At 41.7% G+C, this 19,127-nt stretch overlaps 2 protein-coding genes across 2 annotated transcripts in view; both read right to left on the minus strand.

Moving 5' to 3' along the window:
- Positions 1–10,373, minus strand: part of LOC133114378 (immunoglobulin lambda-1 light chain-like) — a 65,442-nt gene extending 55,069 nt beyond the window's left edge. The window contains exons 1-2 of the mRNA XM_061223694.1: positions 8,987–10,373; positions 8,578–8,907 (exon numbers count right to left, since the gene is read on the minus strand). Coding sequence (XP_061079678.1) covers positions 8,578–8,907; positions 8,987–9,026 — 370 coding nt within the window. The 5' untranslated portion in view covers positions 9,027–10,373. The remainder of the gene's footprint in view (positions 1–8,577; positions 8,908–8,986) is intronic.
- LOC133114377 (immunoglobulin lambda-1 light chain-like) overlaps positions 1–17,904 on the minus strand; it is an 85,412-nt gene extending 67,508 nt beyond the window's left edge. The window contains exons 1-2 of the mRNA XM_061223692.1: positions 17,811–17,904; positions 17,402–17,731 (exon numbers count right to left, since the gene is read on the minus strand). Coding sequence (XP_061079676.1) covers positions 17,402–17,731; positions 17,811–17,850 — 370 coding nt within the window. The 5' untranslated portion in view covers positions 17,851–17,904. The remainder of the gene's footprint in view (positions 1–17,401; positions 17,732–17,810) is intronic.
- Positions 17,905–19,127: the final 1,223 nt, after the last annotated feature.

Here is a 19,127-nt window from a genome sequence, read left to right on the forward strand (position 1 = left end):
ACTGGATTGAGTCCTACCTCTCTGGTCGCTCCTTCCAGGTTGCCTGGGCTGGAACGGTATCGATACCTCGACCACTTGCCACAGGAGTTCCCCATGGCTCAGTCCTAGGCCCGCTTCTTTTTTCTCTTTACATTCGTTACCTTGGCCCTGTGATGACTGCACATGGGCTATCCTACCACTGCTATGCGTACAATACCCAACTCTTCATCTCGTTCCCACCATCTGATACACAGGTTTCAGCCCGTATCTCTGCTTGCCTTAGTGATATCCAGAGCTGGATGGACAACCACCATCTAAAGCTCAACCCGGGTAAGACTAAAATGATATTCATTCCTGCTAATACCTCTCCTCATCTGGATCTCTCCATTTCCCTCGGGGATATCACACTTACGCCATCACCCAGTGCAAGGAACCTCGGCGTGGTGATGGACAGCAGACTGTCCCTCTCCGAGAACATTGCGGCGGTGACCCGGTCATGCAGGTTCTTCCTATACAACATACGGAGAATCCGCCCCTTTCTCACCCCCTACTCGACCCAGCTCCTGGTCCAAGCGATGGTTCTGTCCCGCCTGGACTACTGCAATTCCCCCTTGGCTGGCCTCCCAGCGTCCGCCATCAGACCCATCCAACTTATCCAGAATGCAGCAGGTCGTCTGGTCTTCAACCTTCCCAAATACTCACGTCACCCCCCTGCTTAATTCCCTCCACTGGCTGCCTGTCATGGCTCGCATCAAATTCAAAACATTGGTGCTAGCCTTCCAAGCAGTTAAGGGGTCTTCCCCAGCTTACCTACAAAAAATCATCCGACCCTACACCCCTGTCAGACCTCTTCGTTCAGCCTCCACAGGCCGCTTGGCACCTCCCCCTCTCCAAACTTCCACCTCACGCTCACGACTACTGTCTGTTCTGGCTCCACGGTGGTGGAATGAACTCCCTGTTGAGGTCAGAACTGTAGAATCTCTCCCCACCTTCAAGCGCAAACTGAAGACGTACCTCTTCAAGCAGCACCTCTCCCCGTCCCTCCCTGTGAACCTTTATTGTTGTCTTTCTGTGATTTACTTTTTTGTGTATCGGTATTTTTAGTTGGCTAGGTAAGCAGTGTTTGGCGAGTTAAGTTTGGTCACTTTTGCTTTGTTGTTTGTTTGTTTATTTGTTTGTTTAAAAAAAAAAAATGTAATAGGCCTGACTTCCCCCCCGATGTCCAGCTGACATCTGCAAAGCCAACAGACATCTGCGCCAGGCACACCAGCGTGGCTTTGCCCGTCTTCAGCTCCTCGCTGGACGGAGGCAGGAGAGAGAGTGTAGGCGCAGCAAGAGAAAAGTCTGCAAAAAAAGAATAAATCAAGTAAATTAACAAATGAATGAATTGAACCAGGTCATTCATGTTGGCATTTCAATTCACTCAAGAATATTACTGTAAGTTTCATTACTTTCTATCCCATACTATGTGCCACAAATGCAATGTACTTCTTAACTCATACATAATAAACAAAGTCATTACAGTCTTATCATGATTGCTATTCAGTAAAATGAGAAAAAAGATATTATCTACAATATATAGCAAATGGGATGTAGACATATTAGGTATCAACTTCAATATGAAGTTACAACTGTAAAACAAAGCAGGTTAAATAACAAATAGCCGATGTAATTCTACATAAAAACTATTCCTTGAGACATCTTGATTAGATAAAAAGCAGTCTCTTGCATGAATATGCAAAATATCTCAAAACTAGCTATTACAGAAAAAGAGCATACTGGAAAGTAATTTTCTCTTGTGTGGCATGGAAAATGCATCTCAAGATGAGCAGTTAGGGCAAAAACAAACTGCCAAAAACTACATGAAGCACCACCAACATATGTCTTACGAAGCTACACGGAAAAAAACTTAAAAAGTCTGCACAAAGAACAACAGAGAAAATAAAGAAATGAAAAGAGACTTACCAGTGACAATCAGTTTAGTGCCTTGGCCGAATACTACAGTGATACAGATGATGCACACCCCCGTACAAAAACCTCAGCTCAGTTTGAACACAGCAAGAGGGAACTGAAACACATCATGAATACAATTCTGAACTGAAATCCTCAACAGAACACTCTCAGAGTCTTTTGAGAATTCAGATCAACATGCAGTACTCCATGACTCAGAAATAATCTGATACAATTTGGAATTGTCACTTGTAAGGGTAATGTTCTTAATTGATTCTTAATTGACAATATATGTGAACATAAAAACAATCACGTGATTGCAAATAACTTTTCAGTGATAATCCTTATTACTATTAGACCACTTTCTGAATTAACTGCTTACTATGAGTCTTTCTCTGTGTCTCTCCAGCAGACAGACAGCCTTTGACCTTAATGTCTCTGCCTCTCATCTAGCGCATACTGGTCTTACAGCAAGGTCAACAAGGGGTATTCAGAAGACAAAATACTGATAAATGTTCATGGCCAGCTTCATGTCTTTTTGCTTTGGTAAAGCCCCCCCTTCAGGAAAAGTGTGTATAAGAGTCTTACTGTGTCTGCTTCAAATCAGAAAGCCGGTAAGCTTTCTTACTTTCTGTCATTTCTTTGCAAATAAATATGAAAGGTAAACTGAAGAATGGCTATTGTTGTTTTTTACTGGATCTGTTTCATCAGACGATGCTCACCTGTGGAAAGTTAAAAAGGGTATTTTCCCCTGACACACTGAAAACAGGTTTTAAGACCAATATGAGGACCCATCTGAAAACAAGAAGATTCTCCATGAAAAATCATAACAGAGTCCCCTTTTGTCAAGAGTATCTCTGTACAGATTATTTTGTATAGTATGTCATTAAATTGTAATGATGAGCGGGTCACACAGAGACATGAGAACCACAGTACTGCCAATAACAGTCAAGGGACTGATAATGAGGCTGAGAAATAAGAACAAAAACAGGCAGCTGTCATTAAAGATCCCATGACACCCTATCACAGAGAGTAGGGAGTTCCTTGGGCTTTTGATTCTACTTCAACACATTCCCTTCCCTGGTCTTTCCAAACTGAATTTGTGACATGCAACCTACAGAAAGGGAGAATATGATTTGACACGAAGAGGAAAAGGTACCAGGAGTTTAAAATAAGTGCCGGTATGCTAGAAACTTGCCTTCCTCCAAAAAGCAAAACTGTGATCCAGTGAGTACTGGTCCACTTCAAGCACTGGTGGTGGCCCCCTCAAACACAAGAGTGCACATGGCTTTTACATTACATTATTGGCATTTGGCATCTTATCCAGAGCGATGTACAGTTGATAAGACTAAGCAAGTGACAATCCTCCCCTGGAGCAATGCAGGCCTTGCTCAAGGGCCAAATGGCTCTGCGGATCTTATTGTGGCTACACTGGGATTAGAACCACCAACCTTGCGTGTCCCAGTCATGTTCCTTAACCACTACGCTACAGGCCGCCCCCTACACTTCTACACTGATCAGCTGATTGGATAAAAATTAAGGCACCACCTTAAAAAGTGGTGCTCGGTGGTACAAGCAGGTTCCAGGAGGAGTTCCTCAGTTTGTGATGCTTTTCTACCATGGTGACAGCTCTCCCTTCTATGGAGCTGGATTCTCCTCCTCCCGTTTCACATGCAATCATCAGAGTAAATCTGATTATAGATTGATAATTAAAAATTTGGAGGCTGGAGACTCAGCAGTGTATTACTGTCATACATGGGACAGCTCTGTGAGTGAGTACGTATCACAGTGATTCACACCATGACAAAAACCTCTGTGCTTCACTTCTGCTTTAAATCTTCTACATCAATGAGTGGAAGCTCAGAGCAGAATGTGATATTCACTCAAACTGAACTCGGATCTCTCAGCCATGTAGCCAAGTATTACTAAATTACTGTGTAAATTATCCTAGATGTCTAGCTTGTATAAATTCTACTTTGTGTTTTTCTTTTTATTGTCTGGTATCTCATGTCATGGCTTCAATAAGGTTTTTTTAGGTCAGGTTGTTGTTCACATTAGCTCATTGGGAACACCTGTGCACTGATACATTTGTACCATTTGGGGTACAGGAAGTTGTACATCCTTATTTCCAGTCACAACAGAGGTAATGGGAGTGCAAGCTTTGATGGGCTGACACCAGGGTTTCTCTGAACTCAGTGTTTGCCATGCCTTTCACTGAATGGCTTCTATACAGTTTGAAGCAAAATCCCTGACCTCTGCCAACAAACAGTTTATTTCCACCAATTGCACCATTTCTGTCATACAGGGATTATCAATGGGTGTGCCTTTACTGATGTTGAACAGCCACTCACCCTGCTTATACACTGTATCACTAAAAAGCAGTTTCATGGATTCTACAGCATTTGTAATGATGGTTAAAGTTATGTGATAAAGGATGGTGATGAAATACATCCAATCATAATATGCAAAAATGCATCAAGTAATTGGTGTCAATAGATTTATTAATACTAAAAGATTATCTAAATATGGAATGTTGCTACAATAATCAGTTTCCATAGAACTATGTAATAGGAGTAATGTTAAAGTTACTAATCATTTTGAGCAGTTGGATTCATTATCATTTCATATGCATTGAGTGCAGTTGTGTCATTGTGAATAAGTTTTTGGATTCAACAAATTATTTTGTTTTGTATTCAAGTGTTTGGAGTTTTGAAAATGCATTTTGATTATCCATTTGGAGTTCTGTGTCTACAGTTTTGAAAAATGATCTCAAGGTCAAAGAATTGTAAATTTACAGAAAATGAACTCACTCAAAAGACTTGCAGGGCAGGGCCATCATTGGGGCTCACCAATAGGTTTTGCAAGGATAGGCCCTCAAGCCCTGAAGCTGGCAAAATAGTGATGCAAAACATATCTAAAATCTCTCTAATATGACAGCCAATAAAGTAAATCATTCTCAGGAGACGCTAAAGGATGAGAGTTTATAGGTCATGGTTTTTCTGCCACGGCATGAAACTGCAAGAAGATACAATCAGAGAATCAACCAGGATTCACGTTACCAGTAAAAAGTAGGGTGTTGTCACATCCTGATTGGACAAGGGAATGCACCAGACTGCTCTAAATGGCCAATTAAGAGCCAGTTTCCCACACCCTGAGCTGCAGGTGAATCAAATCACCCTCCAATCAACCCAGTGGAAGTTTGCTCTGCTGCAAACCGAAATAGAGGAAAAAAAGGAACTCCTAGCCGGCACCAGAAAATGGGTGACTGCTACACTTTAATGTATAGTATTTTAAAAGAAAAAATAAATGTGTTAACCAATAAAACATACAGATGAAGGAAGTATGAGTGTGGAATCCACCCTTCGCAGGAGAAGGCAACTTATTTTAAGCAGGGAATAAAAAAATATGAATGGAAAAAGTACAAAAGAAAATAGCACAAATGAATGTGCAAGTATGCAAACTTGATGTTTTTGTATCCCCTTTGAATGAAAAGTGACTGGTAAACTGCGGTTTAGTGACTCAGCCTTGATGATTGTACAAGTTTACTCATGTAAATTCAGTTTGAAGTGATACAGACTGAGCGATTTATAAATAAAAACAAGCAGGGAATTGGGGAACTGGTGGCACACCAGTAAGTAAATGAGGTTAGTGATATGGATATAGTTGCAGGAATTTATTAATAAGTTTACTGTGAAGTTTGAAATGAAATAGTGAAACGGATTGGATTTTGAAATTGGTAATACTTGGATATGATGATTTGTGAAAGGGTTCGTTTTTAGTGCTGGTTGAACTAACCAGAAAAAGAAAAAAATAGTAATGTAATGTAATGGCCTGGACCCCAAACCTAAGTCTAACTTCCTGATCCTCTCTTTCTGTGGTGTCTTTATTGGTAGGTCCCAAACACCTATAGTAGCATATGATCCTGTTCTGGAATCTGGGGCATTGAAATACCCTATTGATCTATTTGAGCTTTTAAATCTGTTGTTAAAACTATCCCACACCCCAAATGCTACAGATGTATTTTTTCAACACACGTCTCCAAATGAGCTAACATATGACCAACAACCTGACAAAAATCCTTACAAAAGCCATGACTTTTGATTTCTATCAAAACCAAAACAGACTACACAGTAAGCATTCAGGATGATTTAGGCTTGTTCTGAGCTTTGACTTGTTTAAGCAATCCTAGTTCAGCTTGAGTGAATTCACATTCTGCTCTGAGCTTGAACTACTTCATGAAGAAGCTTGAAAGCAGAAGTGAAGCTCAGAGGTTTTTGTCATGGTGTGAATCACTGTGATACGTACTCTTTAGCTGTGCCGTCCCATGTGTTACAGTAATACATTGCTGAGTCTCCTGCCTCCACATCATTAATTATTAACTGACAGTCAGATTTAGTCTGACATTTAGAAGAGAAGTGACTGGAGGAGAATCCAGCTCCATATGTGGGAGAGCTGGCAGTGACGTAGTTATGCAGCACAAACTGAGGAACTCCACCTGGTACCTGTTTATACCACCGAGCATACTGATCAGTCACAGTCCCCATGTTACAGTCCATAGTGGCCGTATTTCCTTTACTCACTGTCAGAACAGGAGGCTTCTGTGTCACCACTGTCACTCCACTCACACCTGGGAATGACAAAGCTCACATAAGAAACATTTAAGTTGCATTAAAATTTTAGAATGAAGATGAATATAAGTTTCTTACATGAGAGCACAGCGATGAGAGTGCAGAGTGTCCCCAGCATGTTGTCAGTGTGTGGTGTGAACGGCCCTTACTGAGAGATGAGCAGGTTGGAGTGTGAGGAGAGGAGAGGCTGCAGGCCCCAGATATAAGGGGCCGGTCAGGGAGATGCAGAGGGAGGAGCTTCTTCACTCAGCCACTAAATGGTTTTGGGGAACACATTTTTGACTGTTTATTTTTTTTTCTCATATGACAAAGTGTTTCTAAGTTAAATAGTCAAGAACAAATTTTATCCAGTCATTTTTTGTGGGTTTCAAGCAGGTTAACTTTCTTTTATATTCACTTATATTAATGCAGTCTGCATTGTTTCTTCAACATCTTCATCATGAAAGAATTAATCACCTCACCTGGAAGGCAGACAATTACCATTGTGTAGAATAATTAAATGTTTTTGAAGCTGCTTACTGGTGGTGGTAGTGTAGCATGACAATTAAGCAACTTTCAACTCTAAGACAGGATTAATTTACTCAGTGGGAACCTGACTTGCTTCAAGTAAATATATCCAGCTGTATAACTGGATTCCATGTAAAGGGTATGTGAGCTGTGTGAGTCACTCTGCATGAAAATGTCTGCTAAATACCCAGAAATGCTATATCATGTATTTTGTTTAATTGGATATTTCTTAAATGACAAGTGAATCATTATCTTACAGAGGACTAGCATCATGAAAAAATGAACTGATTTTCAGTAAAACTGTTTTGTCTCTACAGCTGAAATGGCTCTCATAGCTGTTCAGATTTAGCTGATGAAATGATTTATTTGGGCTTTTAAAAATGTGAAGTAAGGGAGGAGGTGGGGCTGGTATAGCAAGAAGGGAATCTCCACCCACAGGTGATGACTCTACTGTGGGACTGATTTGTGAAGGAAGGTGTTGAACTCTAGTCTTTGAGCACCAGCTCACATCATTGGTAGCTCACTCTGTAAATGAAGCTGTGAATGGCAGTGGGTACTGCTCTGATTTGGCTATGTAATGTGGAGTCTCCTAAGTAAGGCTTTGCAGACGTCTGTAGTACAGACACTCCAGAGCACCAGAGTCCCTCACTTCCTCCATGTGTGAATGCTGATGGACGCTGTGTGACTCCTGGTGTGGGAGGGTCAGGGGGAGGGGACACAATCCTGCAGGATTCTTCCTCTTCTCCTCTAACTGCAAGGGGCGGCCTGTAGTGTAGTGGTTAAGGTAAATGACTGGGACCGGCAAGGTTGGTGGTTTGAATCCCAGCGTAGCCACAATAAGATCCGCACAGCCGTTGGGCCCTTGAGAAAGGCCCTTAACCCTGCATTGCTCCAGGGGAGGATTGTCTCTTGCTTCATCAAATAAACTGTACGTCGCTCTGGATAAGAGCCTCTGCCAAATGCCAAGAATGTAATGTAATGTCGAACTACAGTCTCTGTCTGAAGATGGAGGAGCAGCATTCCTCTAAGAGGGGTAAATACACACTCCTCTGAGTTAGAGTGCAGTATAGGGTGGCCTGTAGCGTTGTGGTTAGGGTACATGACTGGGACTCGCACGGCCCTTAACCCTGCATTGCTCCAGGGGAGGATTGTCTCCTGTCTAGTCTAATCAACTGTATGTCGCTCTGGATAAGAGCGTCTGCCAAATGCCATTCATGTAATGTATCAGTTTATTTAAATTAGCAGCATATTCAGGCTCTGTGATAGAGATGTGTGGATTCCTTCGCCATTAAGTCCATCACTGGTGTCCATGAAAAACCAGCAGGTGCCTGTCCAGTAAAAGTCTCTGGCACCTGTGATCTGGGCCTTGTGCAGTTACTGACATGGTTGAGGACTCCTGGTTTGGCTCGAGTTAATTCACATCCTGCTCTGAGTGTGAAGTTCTCTCCTTTCTGAAGCAGCTTTAAAGCAGAAGTGAAGCTCAGAGGTTTTTGTCATGGTGTGAATCACTGTGATACGTTCTCTTGAGCTGTGCTGTCCCATGTATAACAGTAATACACTGCTGAGTCTCCTGCCTCCACATTATTAATTATCAATCTATAATCAGATTTACTCTGATGATTGGACGTGAAGCGGGTGGGGGAGAATCCAGCTCCATATGTTGGAGCACTGTCACCATGGTAGAAACTCAGCACAAACTGAGGAACTCCTCCTGGAACCTGCTTGTACCAGCGAGCAGCACTATCAGTCACAGTCCCCAGGTTACAGTCCATAGTGGCCGTATCTCCTTCACTCACTGTCAGAACAGGAGGCTTCTGTGTCACCACTGTCACTCCACTCACACCTGGGAAATAAGAAACTCGCATAAGAAACATTTAAGTGGCATTAAAATTTTAGAATAAAGATGAATATAAGTTTCTTACATGAGAGCACAGCGATGAGAGTGCAGAGTGTCCCCAGCATGTTGTCAGTGTGTGGTGTGAACGGCCCTTACTGTCCAGCTGAGAGATGAGCAGGTTGGAGTGTGAGGAGAGGAGAGGCTGCAGGCCCCAGATATAAGGGGCCGGTCAGGGAGAGGCAGAGGGAGGAGCCTCTGCACTCACCCAATCACAACAGAAATCTTTACCAGAATTTCATAGCCCAGAGAATATTTTAGACTGTGAATCAGTTCTCCATGAGCTAATCCCTCCCCAGACGTGTAGCAGGTGTGTGTGCACTGTCCATCCTCTCTGCTCTCTGTCCCACAGGTTTTAAAAGGAGCTCAGGGACTGACATTAATGATACCCTCCCACTCACAATGGAGACATGGAGAGCACACAGGGCTGACCATAATCACCTCAGCAGCGCAACAGGCCTACAAAATGATCTGAAAGAAATAATTTATAATACTCAATAATATCCCATTCAGTGTCGCTTTGGTTAGGTTTTTTCAAACGTTGCCAAAATGGAATATGAAAAAATGAAAGAACATTTGTTTATGCTGATGCATTGCCTTTAATTTCTTTCAAGGTATTAAAATGATACAGAAACTTTTCATGCAGTCTGGTTTAGCCCTCCTCACACCTGCAGGTCAATAAGCAGACATGGGGCTGTGATTCTGAGTTCTGAAAGGAGCTGAAATCACTCCCTCATTTGCATGCCGCTATAAATAGTGTGTGCAAATCCTGCAGGTGTGTCTCCATTTCAGTAGCGGGACTGTCTCTCCATCGCCCTCTGCTGGATAAACATGGCTGTACCTGCAGCACCAGCTGATTCAAGCAGCCCCTTCCACCGCCATCACACGCTGTTATCCTAACAATACCAAAGCACATCATAGCAGTGTGACAAGCAATGTTACCGGTGTCACAGCATATTGAGGAATTCAAACATTTCTGTCTTTCTCCTCTGACATCTATTTCCCATTATTTCAGTGCAGGCAAAAGTGTCCTACAGACCCTGATCAATTAATTCAAAAATGTATTCAAATCTAATTGTGTCACTATGAATCTGCTTTGTATCCAACACCAGCACTAATCTGCCACCTTCTGTGTACAAGTAAAATAAGTAAAATAAGTAAAAAAAGGTCTTGAAGACTCATTTCGGACAGGTCCTTATTCTTTCTGGTAGATTTCCTTACATGAAACCTATATTTGTCTATTAGGATGTTTGGTTTGGCTAAGTAAGCAGTGTTTGGCTAGGAGAGCAGTTTGTTCATACATTTGCGTGTTTCGGTATTACGATTAAAAAAACCAAAAAAAAACAAGCTGATTAAATAGGCCCTGGTCCTTATCTCTGTTGTGCAGGTAGCAGTTGAAATTGCACTTCCCTCTCGGGTCTTTCAGCGCACTTATCCCTGGTAATGGGTATGAACTTTGCACTTTGCTGTACGTCGCTCTGAATAAGAGCGTCTGCCAAATGCCATTAATGTAATGTGATGTATATTAGCTAGGATGCTTTTCTACAACACTGTATTTAGGCTGCCAGCTGATACAGACATTTGATACACTCGGAAATGTCCTTCATGTTTTCAACATCTATTCTACAAGTGCAAAAGTCGCGACTTTGCTAGTCCCGACTTCAGCCGGCTGCTCCACAGAAAGGAATATAAGAAGCCATACTCCTGCTCATTACGGCTCGGGGTTCAGGCGGCAGTTGTGACACTGCTGCGTGGCTGTGCAGCTCAACTGCCCATGCGTCTGTCACTGCGCTTTCATTGAGACATTTATTTATTTATTAAGAAGTGATCAATTTCACTTTGCCCATCGCAGTATGGAGAGAGATTGGTCTCAAAATTATTGGCAAATGCGTGTAACACGGTCCACAAATAAGAGACGCAACTGGAATGTATTTTACTATCCACAAACAAATTTCTCTCAACTTGTGTCTTGTAAATTTCCATGTCAATAATTGTGCGCCAAGTCTTAAGTGTAAAATCGGTTTATCAAGCGTAGAATCTGCGTTTGTGGATTGAGTGACATCTGTGCATTCAGCGACGCGAGTTTGTGAGCAGTGGCGGCTGGGAAATAGGGACGCTGTCAGTTCAAAAAAAATATTTCTAACATCTAACATTTGCTTTTCTGTTTGCTAAATTGCTGATTTCCCAGACATAAAACTGTGTACATACACCAATCAGCCACAACATTAAAACACCTGCTTAAACCAGGTTTATAAATAAGCAGGTCGTCATAATTGAATTGCATTGAGAAGTTTAATTTATAAAGGAAAATTGAAATACTGTAAGCTCATCGGGAGGAGGTGCATAGTTTTGTTATTTAAAAATCTTGGGACATAAAGGTGTTCATGTCCGCCCTGTCAGCAACGGGCATCTGTGGCACAGCCCTGGACTGGATTGAGTCCTACCTCCCTGGTCGCTCCTTCCAGGTTGCCTGGGCTGGTACATTATCGACACCTCGGCCCCTTGCCACAGGGCTCAGTCCTAGGCCCGCTTCATTTTTCTCTTTACATTCCTTCCCTTGGCCCTGTGATCATTGCACATGGGCTATCCTACCACTGCTATGCAGACTATACCTAACTCTTCATCTCATTCCCACCATCTGATACACAGGTTTCAGCCTGTATCTCTGCTTGCCTGAGTGACATCCAGAGCTGGATGGACAACCACCATCTAAAGCTCAACCCGGGTAAGACTAAAATGATATTAATTCCTGCTAATACCTCTCCTCATCTGGATTTCTCCATTTCCCTCGGGGATATCACACTTACGAAATATGCAATATGCATGAATAGTCTCAAAACTAGCTATTACAGAAAAAGAGCATACTGGAAAGTAATTTTCTCTTGTGTGGCATGGAAAATGCATCTCAAGATGAGCAGTTAGGGCAAAAACAAACTGCCAAAAACTACATGAAGCACCACCAACATATGTCTTACGAAGCTACACGGAAAAAAACTTAAAGTCTGCACAAAGAACAACAGAGAAAATAAAGAAATGAAAAGAGACTTACCAGTGACAATCAGTTTAGTGCCTTGGCCGAATACCACAGTGATACAGATGATGCACACCCCTGTACAAAAACCTCAGCTCAGTTTGTGCACAGCAAGAGGGAACTGAAACACATCATGGATACAATTCTGAACTGAAATCCTCAACAGAACACTCTCAGAGTCTTTTGAGAATTTAGATCAATATGCAGTACTCCATGATTCAGAAATAATCTGATAATCTAATGTTCTTAATTGATTCTTAATTGACAATATGTGTTAACATAAAAACAATCACGTGATTGCAAATAACTTTTCAGTGATAATCCTTATTACTATTAAACCACTTTCTGAATTAACTGCTTACTATGAGTCTTTCTCTATCTCTCTCCAGCAGACAGACAGCCTTTGACCTTAATGTCTCTGCCTCTTAGCTAGCACATTCTGGTCTTACAGCAAGGTCAACAAGGGGTATTCAGAAGACAAAATACTGATAAATGTTTGTGGCCAGTCTTTTTGTTTTGGTAAAGCCCCCCCTTCAGGAAAAGTGTGTAAAAGAGTCTTACTGTGTCTGATTCAAATCAGAAAGCCGGTAAGCTTTCTTACTTTCTGTCATTTCTTTGCAAATAAATATGAAAGTTAAACTGAAGAATAGCTATTGTTGTTTTTTACTGGATCTGTTTCATCAGACAATGCTCACCTGCGGAAAGTTAAAAAGGGCATTTTCCCCTGACACGCTAAAAACAGGTTTTAAGACCAATATGAGGACCCATCTGAAAACAAGAAGATTCTCCATGAAAAATCATCACAGAGTCCCCTTTTGTCAAGAGTATCTCTGTACAGATTATTTTGTATAGTATGTCATTAAATTGTAATGATGAGCGGGTCATACAGAGACATGAGAACCACAGTACTGCCAATAACAGTCAAGGGACTGATAATGAGGCTGAGAAATAAGAACAAAAACAGGCAGCTGTCATTAAAGATCCCATGACACCCTTTCACAGAGAGTAGGGAGTTCCTTGGGCTTTTGATTCTACTTCAACACATTCCCTTCCCTGGTCTTTCCAAACTGAATTTGTGACATGCAACCTACAGAAAGGGAGAATAAAATAAGTGCTGGTATGCTAGAAACTTGCCTTCCTCCAAAAAGCAAAACTGTGATCCAGTGAGTACTGGCCCACTACAAGCACTGGTGGTGGCCCCCTCAGACACAAGAGTGCACATGGCTTTTACATTACATTATTGGTATTTGGCATCTTATCCAGAGCGATGTACAGTTGATTAGACTAAGCAAGTAACAATCCTCCCCTGGAGCAATGCAGGCCTTGCTCAAGGGCCAAATGGCTCTGCGGATCTTATTGTGGCTACACTGGGATAAGAACCACCAACCTTGTATGTCCCAGTCATGTTCCTTAACCACTACGCTACAGGCCGCACCCTATACTTCTACACTGATCAGCTGATTGGATAAAAATTAAGGCACCACCTTAAAAGTTTTCTTGGTTGTGAAATGAATGCTGTGCTGCCAAAATAAAACTAATGTAATGATGGGGCAGCCAGTAGCCTACTGTTGGTCGCACAAGGTCGGTGGTTGTAATCCCGGTGTAGCCACAATAAGATCCGCACAGCTGTTGGGCCCTTGAGCAAGGCCCTTAACCCTGCATTGCTCCAGGGGAGGATTGTCTCCTGCTAAATCTAATCAACTGTACATCGCTCTGGATAAGAGCATCTGCCAAATGCCAATAATGTCATCTAATGAGGGTAGAAAGAATCCTGAGCTGCTGTGATTGATTGAGTGCAGAAGCTCCTCCCTCTGCATCTCCCTGACCGGCCCCTTATATCTGGGGCCTGCAGCCTCTCCTCTCCTCACACTCCAACCTGCTCATCTTTCAGCTGGAGCCAGTCAGTAAGGGCCGTTCACACCACACACTGACAACAAGCTGGGGACACTCATGTAAGGAACATATCATAATTTTTCTAGAATTTAAATGTAACCTAAATGTTTCTTCCATATATTTCTTATTTAAATTTTTAATATTCTACATATACAAATCATGTAGTAACATGAACAACTTCTTCTATCCCAGGTGTGAGTGGAGTGACAGTGGTGACACAGAAGCCTCCTGTTCTGACAGTGAGTAAAGGAGATACGGCCACTATGGACTGTAACCTGGGGACTGTGACTAAAAGTGGTGCTCGGTGGTACAAGCAGGTTCCAGGAGGAGTTCCTCAGTTTGTGATGCTTTTCTACCATGGTGACAGCTCTCCCTGCTATGGAGCTCGTTTATCCTCCACCCGTTTCTCATGCAATCATCAGAGTAAATCTGATTATAGATTGATAATAAAAAATGTGGAGGCAGGAGACTCAGCTGTGTATTACTGTCATACATGGGACAGCTCTGTGAGTGAGTACGTATCACAGTGATTCACACCATGACAAAAACCTCTGTGCTTCACTTCTGCTTTAAAGCTTCTACATCAATGAGTGGAAGCTCAGAGCAGAATGTGATATTCTCTCAAACTGAACTCGGATCTCTCAGCCATGTTGGTAAAAGTATTACGAAATTAATGTGTAAATTATCCTAGATGTCTAGCTTGTATAAATTGTACTTTGTGATTTTCTTTTTCTTGTGAGATATCTAATGTCATGGCTTTAATAAGGTTCTTTTAGGTCAGGTTGTTGTTCACATTTTAGCTCATTGGGAACACCTGTGCACTGATACATTTGTAACATTTGGGGAACAGGAAGTCGTACATCCTTATTTCCAGTCACAACAGAGGTAATGGAGGAGTACAAGCTTTGATGGGCTGACACCAGGGTTTCTCTGAACTCTGTTGGTGTCTGCCGTGCCTTTCACTGAATGGCTTCTATACAGTTTGAAGCAAAATCCCTGACCTCTGCCAGCAAACAGTTGCTTGTTTTTTCCCACCAACTGCCCCATTTCTGTCATACAGGGATTATCAATGGGTGTGCCTTTACTGATGTTTAACAGCCACTCACCCTGCTTATACACTATATCACTAAACAGCAGTTTCATGGAATCTACAGCATTTGTAAAGATGGTTAAATTGGAATTGGGCTCTTCCTCAAGCTTCCCTGAAGAGTGATTAATCCACAGGGTATCAACACCCTCCAAGCGTACAATTCAAGATAACATTCAGTATAAATCACACTTGCAAAAACAAACATGTAAATCAAAAGATGGGACACCACACTAAATCTCTATTTACTGGGAAATTGTATTGTGTTGTTGTTCGTGGCTGACAATTATGCAAATTGTTGTCAAAAATGGTTAAAAACCCATTACATTACATTATTGGCATTTGGCAGATGCTCTTATCCAGAGCAACGTACAGTTGATTAGAATAAGCAGGAGACAATCCTCCCCTGGAGCAATACAGGGTTAAGGACCTCGCTCAAGGGGATCTTATTGTGGCTACACCGGGATTAGAACCACCGACCTTGTGTGTCCCACTCTTGTACCTTAACCACTACGCTAAAGGAGGGTGCTGAAATATTACATCCAATCATAATATGCTAAAATGCATCAAGTAATTGGTATCAATAGATTTATTAATACTAAAAGATGATCTAAATATGGAATGTTGCTATCAGTTTCCATAGAACTATGTAAAAAGGAGTAATGTTAAAATTACTAATAATTTTGAGCAGTTGGATTCACAGATAGATGCATTGTATTCAATGAAAAGACAGCCCTATCATGCATTGAGTGCAGTTGTGTCATTGTGAATACGTTTTTGGGTTCAACAAATTATTTGGTTGTGTATTCAGGCAATTTTTTTTGATTATCCATTTTGCGTTCTGTGTCTACAGTTTTGAAAAATGACCTCAAGGTCAAAGGATTGTAAATAAACAGAAAATGAACTCACTCAAAAGACGTGCAGGGCAGGGCCATCATTGGGGCTCACCAATAGGTTTTGCAAGGATAGGCCTTCAATAGGCCTGAAGCAGGCAAAATAGTGATGCAAAAAATAGCTAAAATCTCTCTAATTTGACAGCCAATGAAGCAAATAATTCTCAGGAGACCCTAAAGGATGAGAGTTTATAGGTCATGGTTTTTCTGCCACAGCATGAAACTGCAAGAAGATACAATCAGAGAATCAATCAGGATTCACGTTACCAGTAAAAAGTAGGGCGTTGTCACATCCTGATTGGACAAGGGAATGCACCAGACTGCTCTAAATGACCAATTAAGAGCGTTTCCCACACCCTGAGCTGCAGGTGAATCAAATCACCCTCCAATCAACCCAGTGGAAGTTTGCTCTGCTGCAAACCAAAATAGAGGAAAAAAAATTCCTAACATAAGCGAACAATAAAAATAACTCACTAAAGGAACTCCTAGCCGGCACCAGAAAATGGGTGACTGCTACACTTTATTGTATAGTATTTTAAAAGAAAAAATAAATGTGTTAACCAATAAAACATACAGATGAAGGAAGTATGAGTGTGGAATCCACCCTTCGCAGGAGAAGGCAACTTATTTTAAGCCGGGAATAAAAAAATATGAATGGAAAAAGTACAAAAGAAAATAGCACAAATGAATGTGCAAGTATGCAAACGTGATGTTTTTGTATCTCCTTTGAATGAAAAGTGACTGGTAAACTGCGGTTTAGTGACTCAGCCTTGATGATTGTACAAGTTTACTCACGTAAATTCAGTTTGAAGTGATACAGACTGAGTGATTTATATATAAAAAACAAGCAGGGAATTGGGGAACTGGTGGCACACCAGTAAGTAGATGAGGTTAGTGATATGGATATAGTTGCAGGAATTTATTAATAAGTTTACTGTGAAGTTTGAAATGAAATAGTGAAACGGATTGGATTTTGAAATTGGTACTACTTGGATATGATGATTTGTGAAAGGGTTAGTTTTTAGTGCTGGTTGAACTAACCAGAAAAAGAAAAGAATAGTAATGTAATGTAATGGCCAGGACCCCAAACCTAAGTCTAACTTAATATTCCTGATCCTCTCTTTCTGTGGTGTCTTTATTGGTAGGTCCCAAACACCTAGGGTAACACATGATCCTGTTCTGGAATGTGGGGCATTGAAATGCCCTATTGATCTATTTGGGCTTTTAAATCTGTTGTTAAACTATCCCACACCCCAAATGCTACAGATCTACACACATCTCCAAATGACCTAACATATGAACAAAAACCTGACAAAAATCCTTACTAAAGCCATGACTTCAGATTTCTATCAAAACTAATACAGACTACACAGTAAGCATTCAGGATGATTTACGCTTGTTCTGAGCTTTGACTTGTCTAAGCGATCCTAGTTCAGCTTGAGTGAATTCACATTCTGCTCTGAGCTTGAACTACTTCATGAAGAAGCTTGAAAGCAGAAGTGAAGCTCAGAGGTTTTTGTCATGGTGTGAATCACTGTGATACCCACTCTTTAGCTGTGATGTCCCATGTGTTACAGTAATACACTGCTGAGTCTCCTGCCTCCACATTTTTAATTATCAATCGATAATCTGATTTACTTTGATGATTGGATGTGAAGTGGGTGGAGGAGAATCCAGCTCCATATGTTGGAGCGCTGTTTGTATGGTAGAAAAACAGTACAAACTGAGGAACTCCACCCGGAACCTGCTTGTACCACCCAGCACCACGATCAGTCACAGTCCCCAGGTTACAGTCCATAGTGGCCGTATCTCCTTTACTCACTGTCAGAACAGGAGGCTTCTGTGTCACCACTGTCACTCCACTCACACCTGGGAAATAAGAAACTCACTTAAGAAACATTTAAGTTGAATTAAGATTTTAAAATAAAGATGAATATAAGTTTCTTACATGAGAGCACAGCGATGAGAGTGCAGAGTGTCCCCAGCATGTTGTCAGTGTGTGGTGTGAACAGCCCTTACTGTCCAGCTGAGAGATGAGCAGGTTGGAGTGTGAGGAGAGGAGATGCTGCAGACCCCAGATATAAGGGGCCGGTCAGGGAGATGCAGAGGGAGGAGCCTCTGCACTCACCCAATAACAGCAGAAATCTTTACCAGAATTTCATAGCCCAGAGAACATTTTAGACTGTGAATCAGTTCTCCAACGAGCTAATCCCTCCCCAGACGTGTAGCAGGTGTGTGTGTGCACTGTCCATCCTCTCTGCTCTCTGTCCCACAGGTTTTAAAAGGAGCCCAGGGAGCTCACAATGGAGACATGGAGAGCACACAGGGCTGACCATAATCACCTCAGCAGCGCAACAGGCCTACAAAATGATCTGAAAGAAATAATTTAAAATACTCAATAATATCCCATTCAGTGTCGCTTTGGTTAGGTTTTTTCAAACGTTGCCAAAATGGAATATGAAAAAATGAAAGAACATTTGTTTATGCTGATGCATTGCCATTCATTTCTTTCAAGGTATTAAAATAATACAGAAACTTTTTATGCAGTCTGGTTCAGCCTTTCTCATATCTGCAGGTCAATAAGCAGACATGGGGCTGTGACTCTGCGTTCTGAAAGGAGCTGAAATCACTCCCTCGTTTGCATGCCGCTATAAATAGTGTGTGCAAATCCTGCAAGTGTGTCTCCGTTTCAGTAGCGGGACTGTCTCTCCATCGCCCTCTGCTGGATAAACATGGCTGTACCTGCAGCACCAGCTGATTCAAGCAGCCCCTTCCACCGCCATCACACGCTGTTATCCTAACAATACCAAAGCACATCATAGCAGTGTGACAAGCAATGTTACCGGTGTCACAGCATATTGAGGAATTCAAACATTTCTGTCTTTCTCCTCTGACATCTATTTCCCAGTATTTCAGTGCAGGCAAAAGTATATACCCTGATCAATTAATTCAAAAATATCTTCAAATTTGATCATGTCATTATGAATCTGCTTTGTATCCAACACCAGCACTAATCTGCCACCTTCTGTGTACAAGTAAGATTGTGCAAGATCTTGAAGACTCATTTCTGACAGGTCCTTATTCTTTCTGGTAGATTTCCTTACAGGAAACCTATATTTGTGTATTAGGATGTTTGCTTTGGCTAAGTAAGCAGTGTTTGGATAGGTAAGCAGTTTGTTCATACATTTGCGTGTTGCGGTATTACGATTTGGCACGGATGGTGCAGTGGGTAGCACTGCCACCTCACAGCAAGGAGGTCCTGGGT

This window comes from Conger conger, chromosome 16, assembly GCF_963514075.1.
Source record: "Conger conger chromosome 16, fConCon1.1, whole genome shotgun sequence".
NCBI lineage: Eukaryota > Metazoa > Chordata > Actinopteri > Anguilliformes > Congridae > Conger > Conger conger.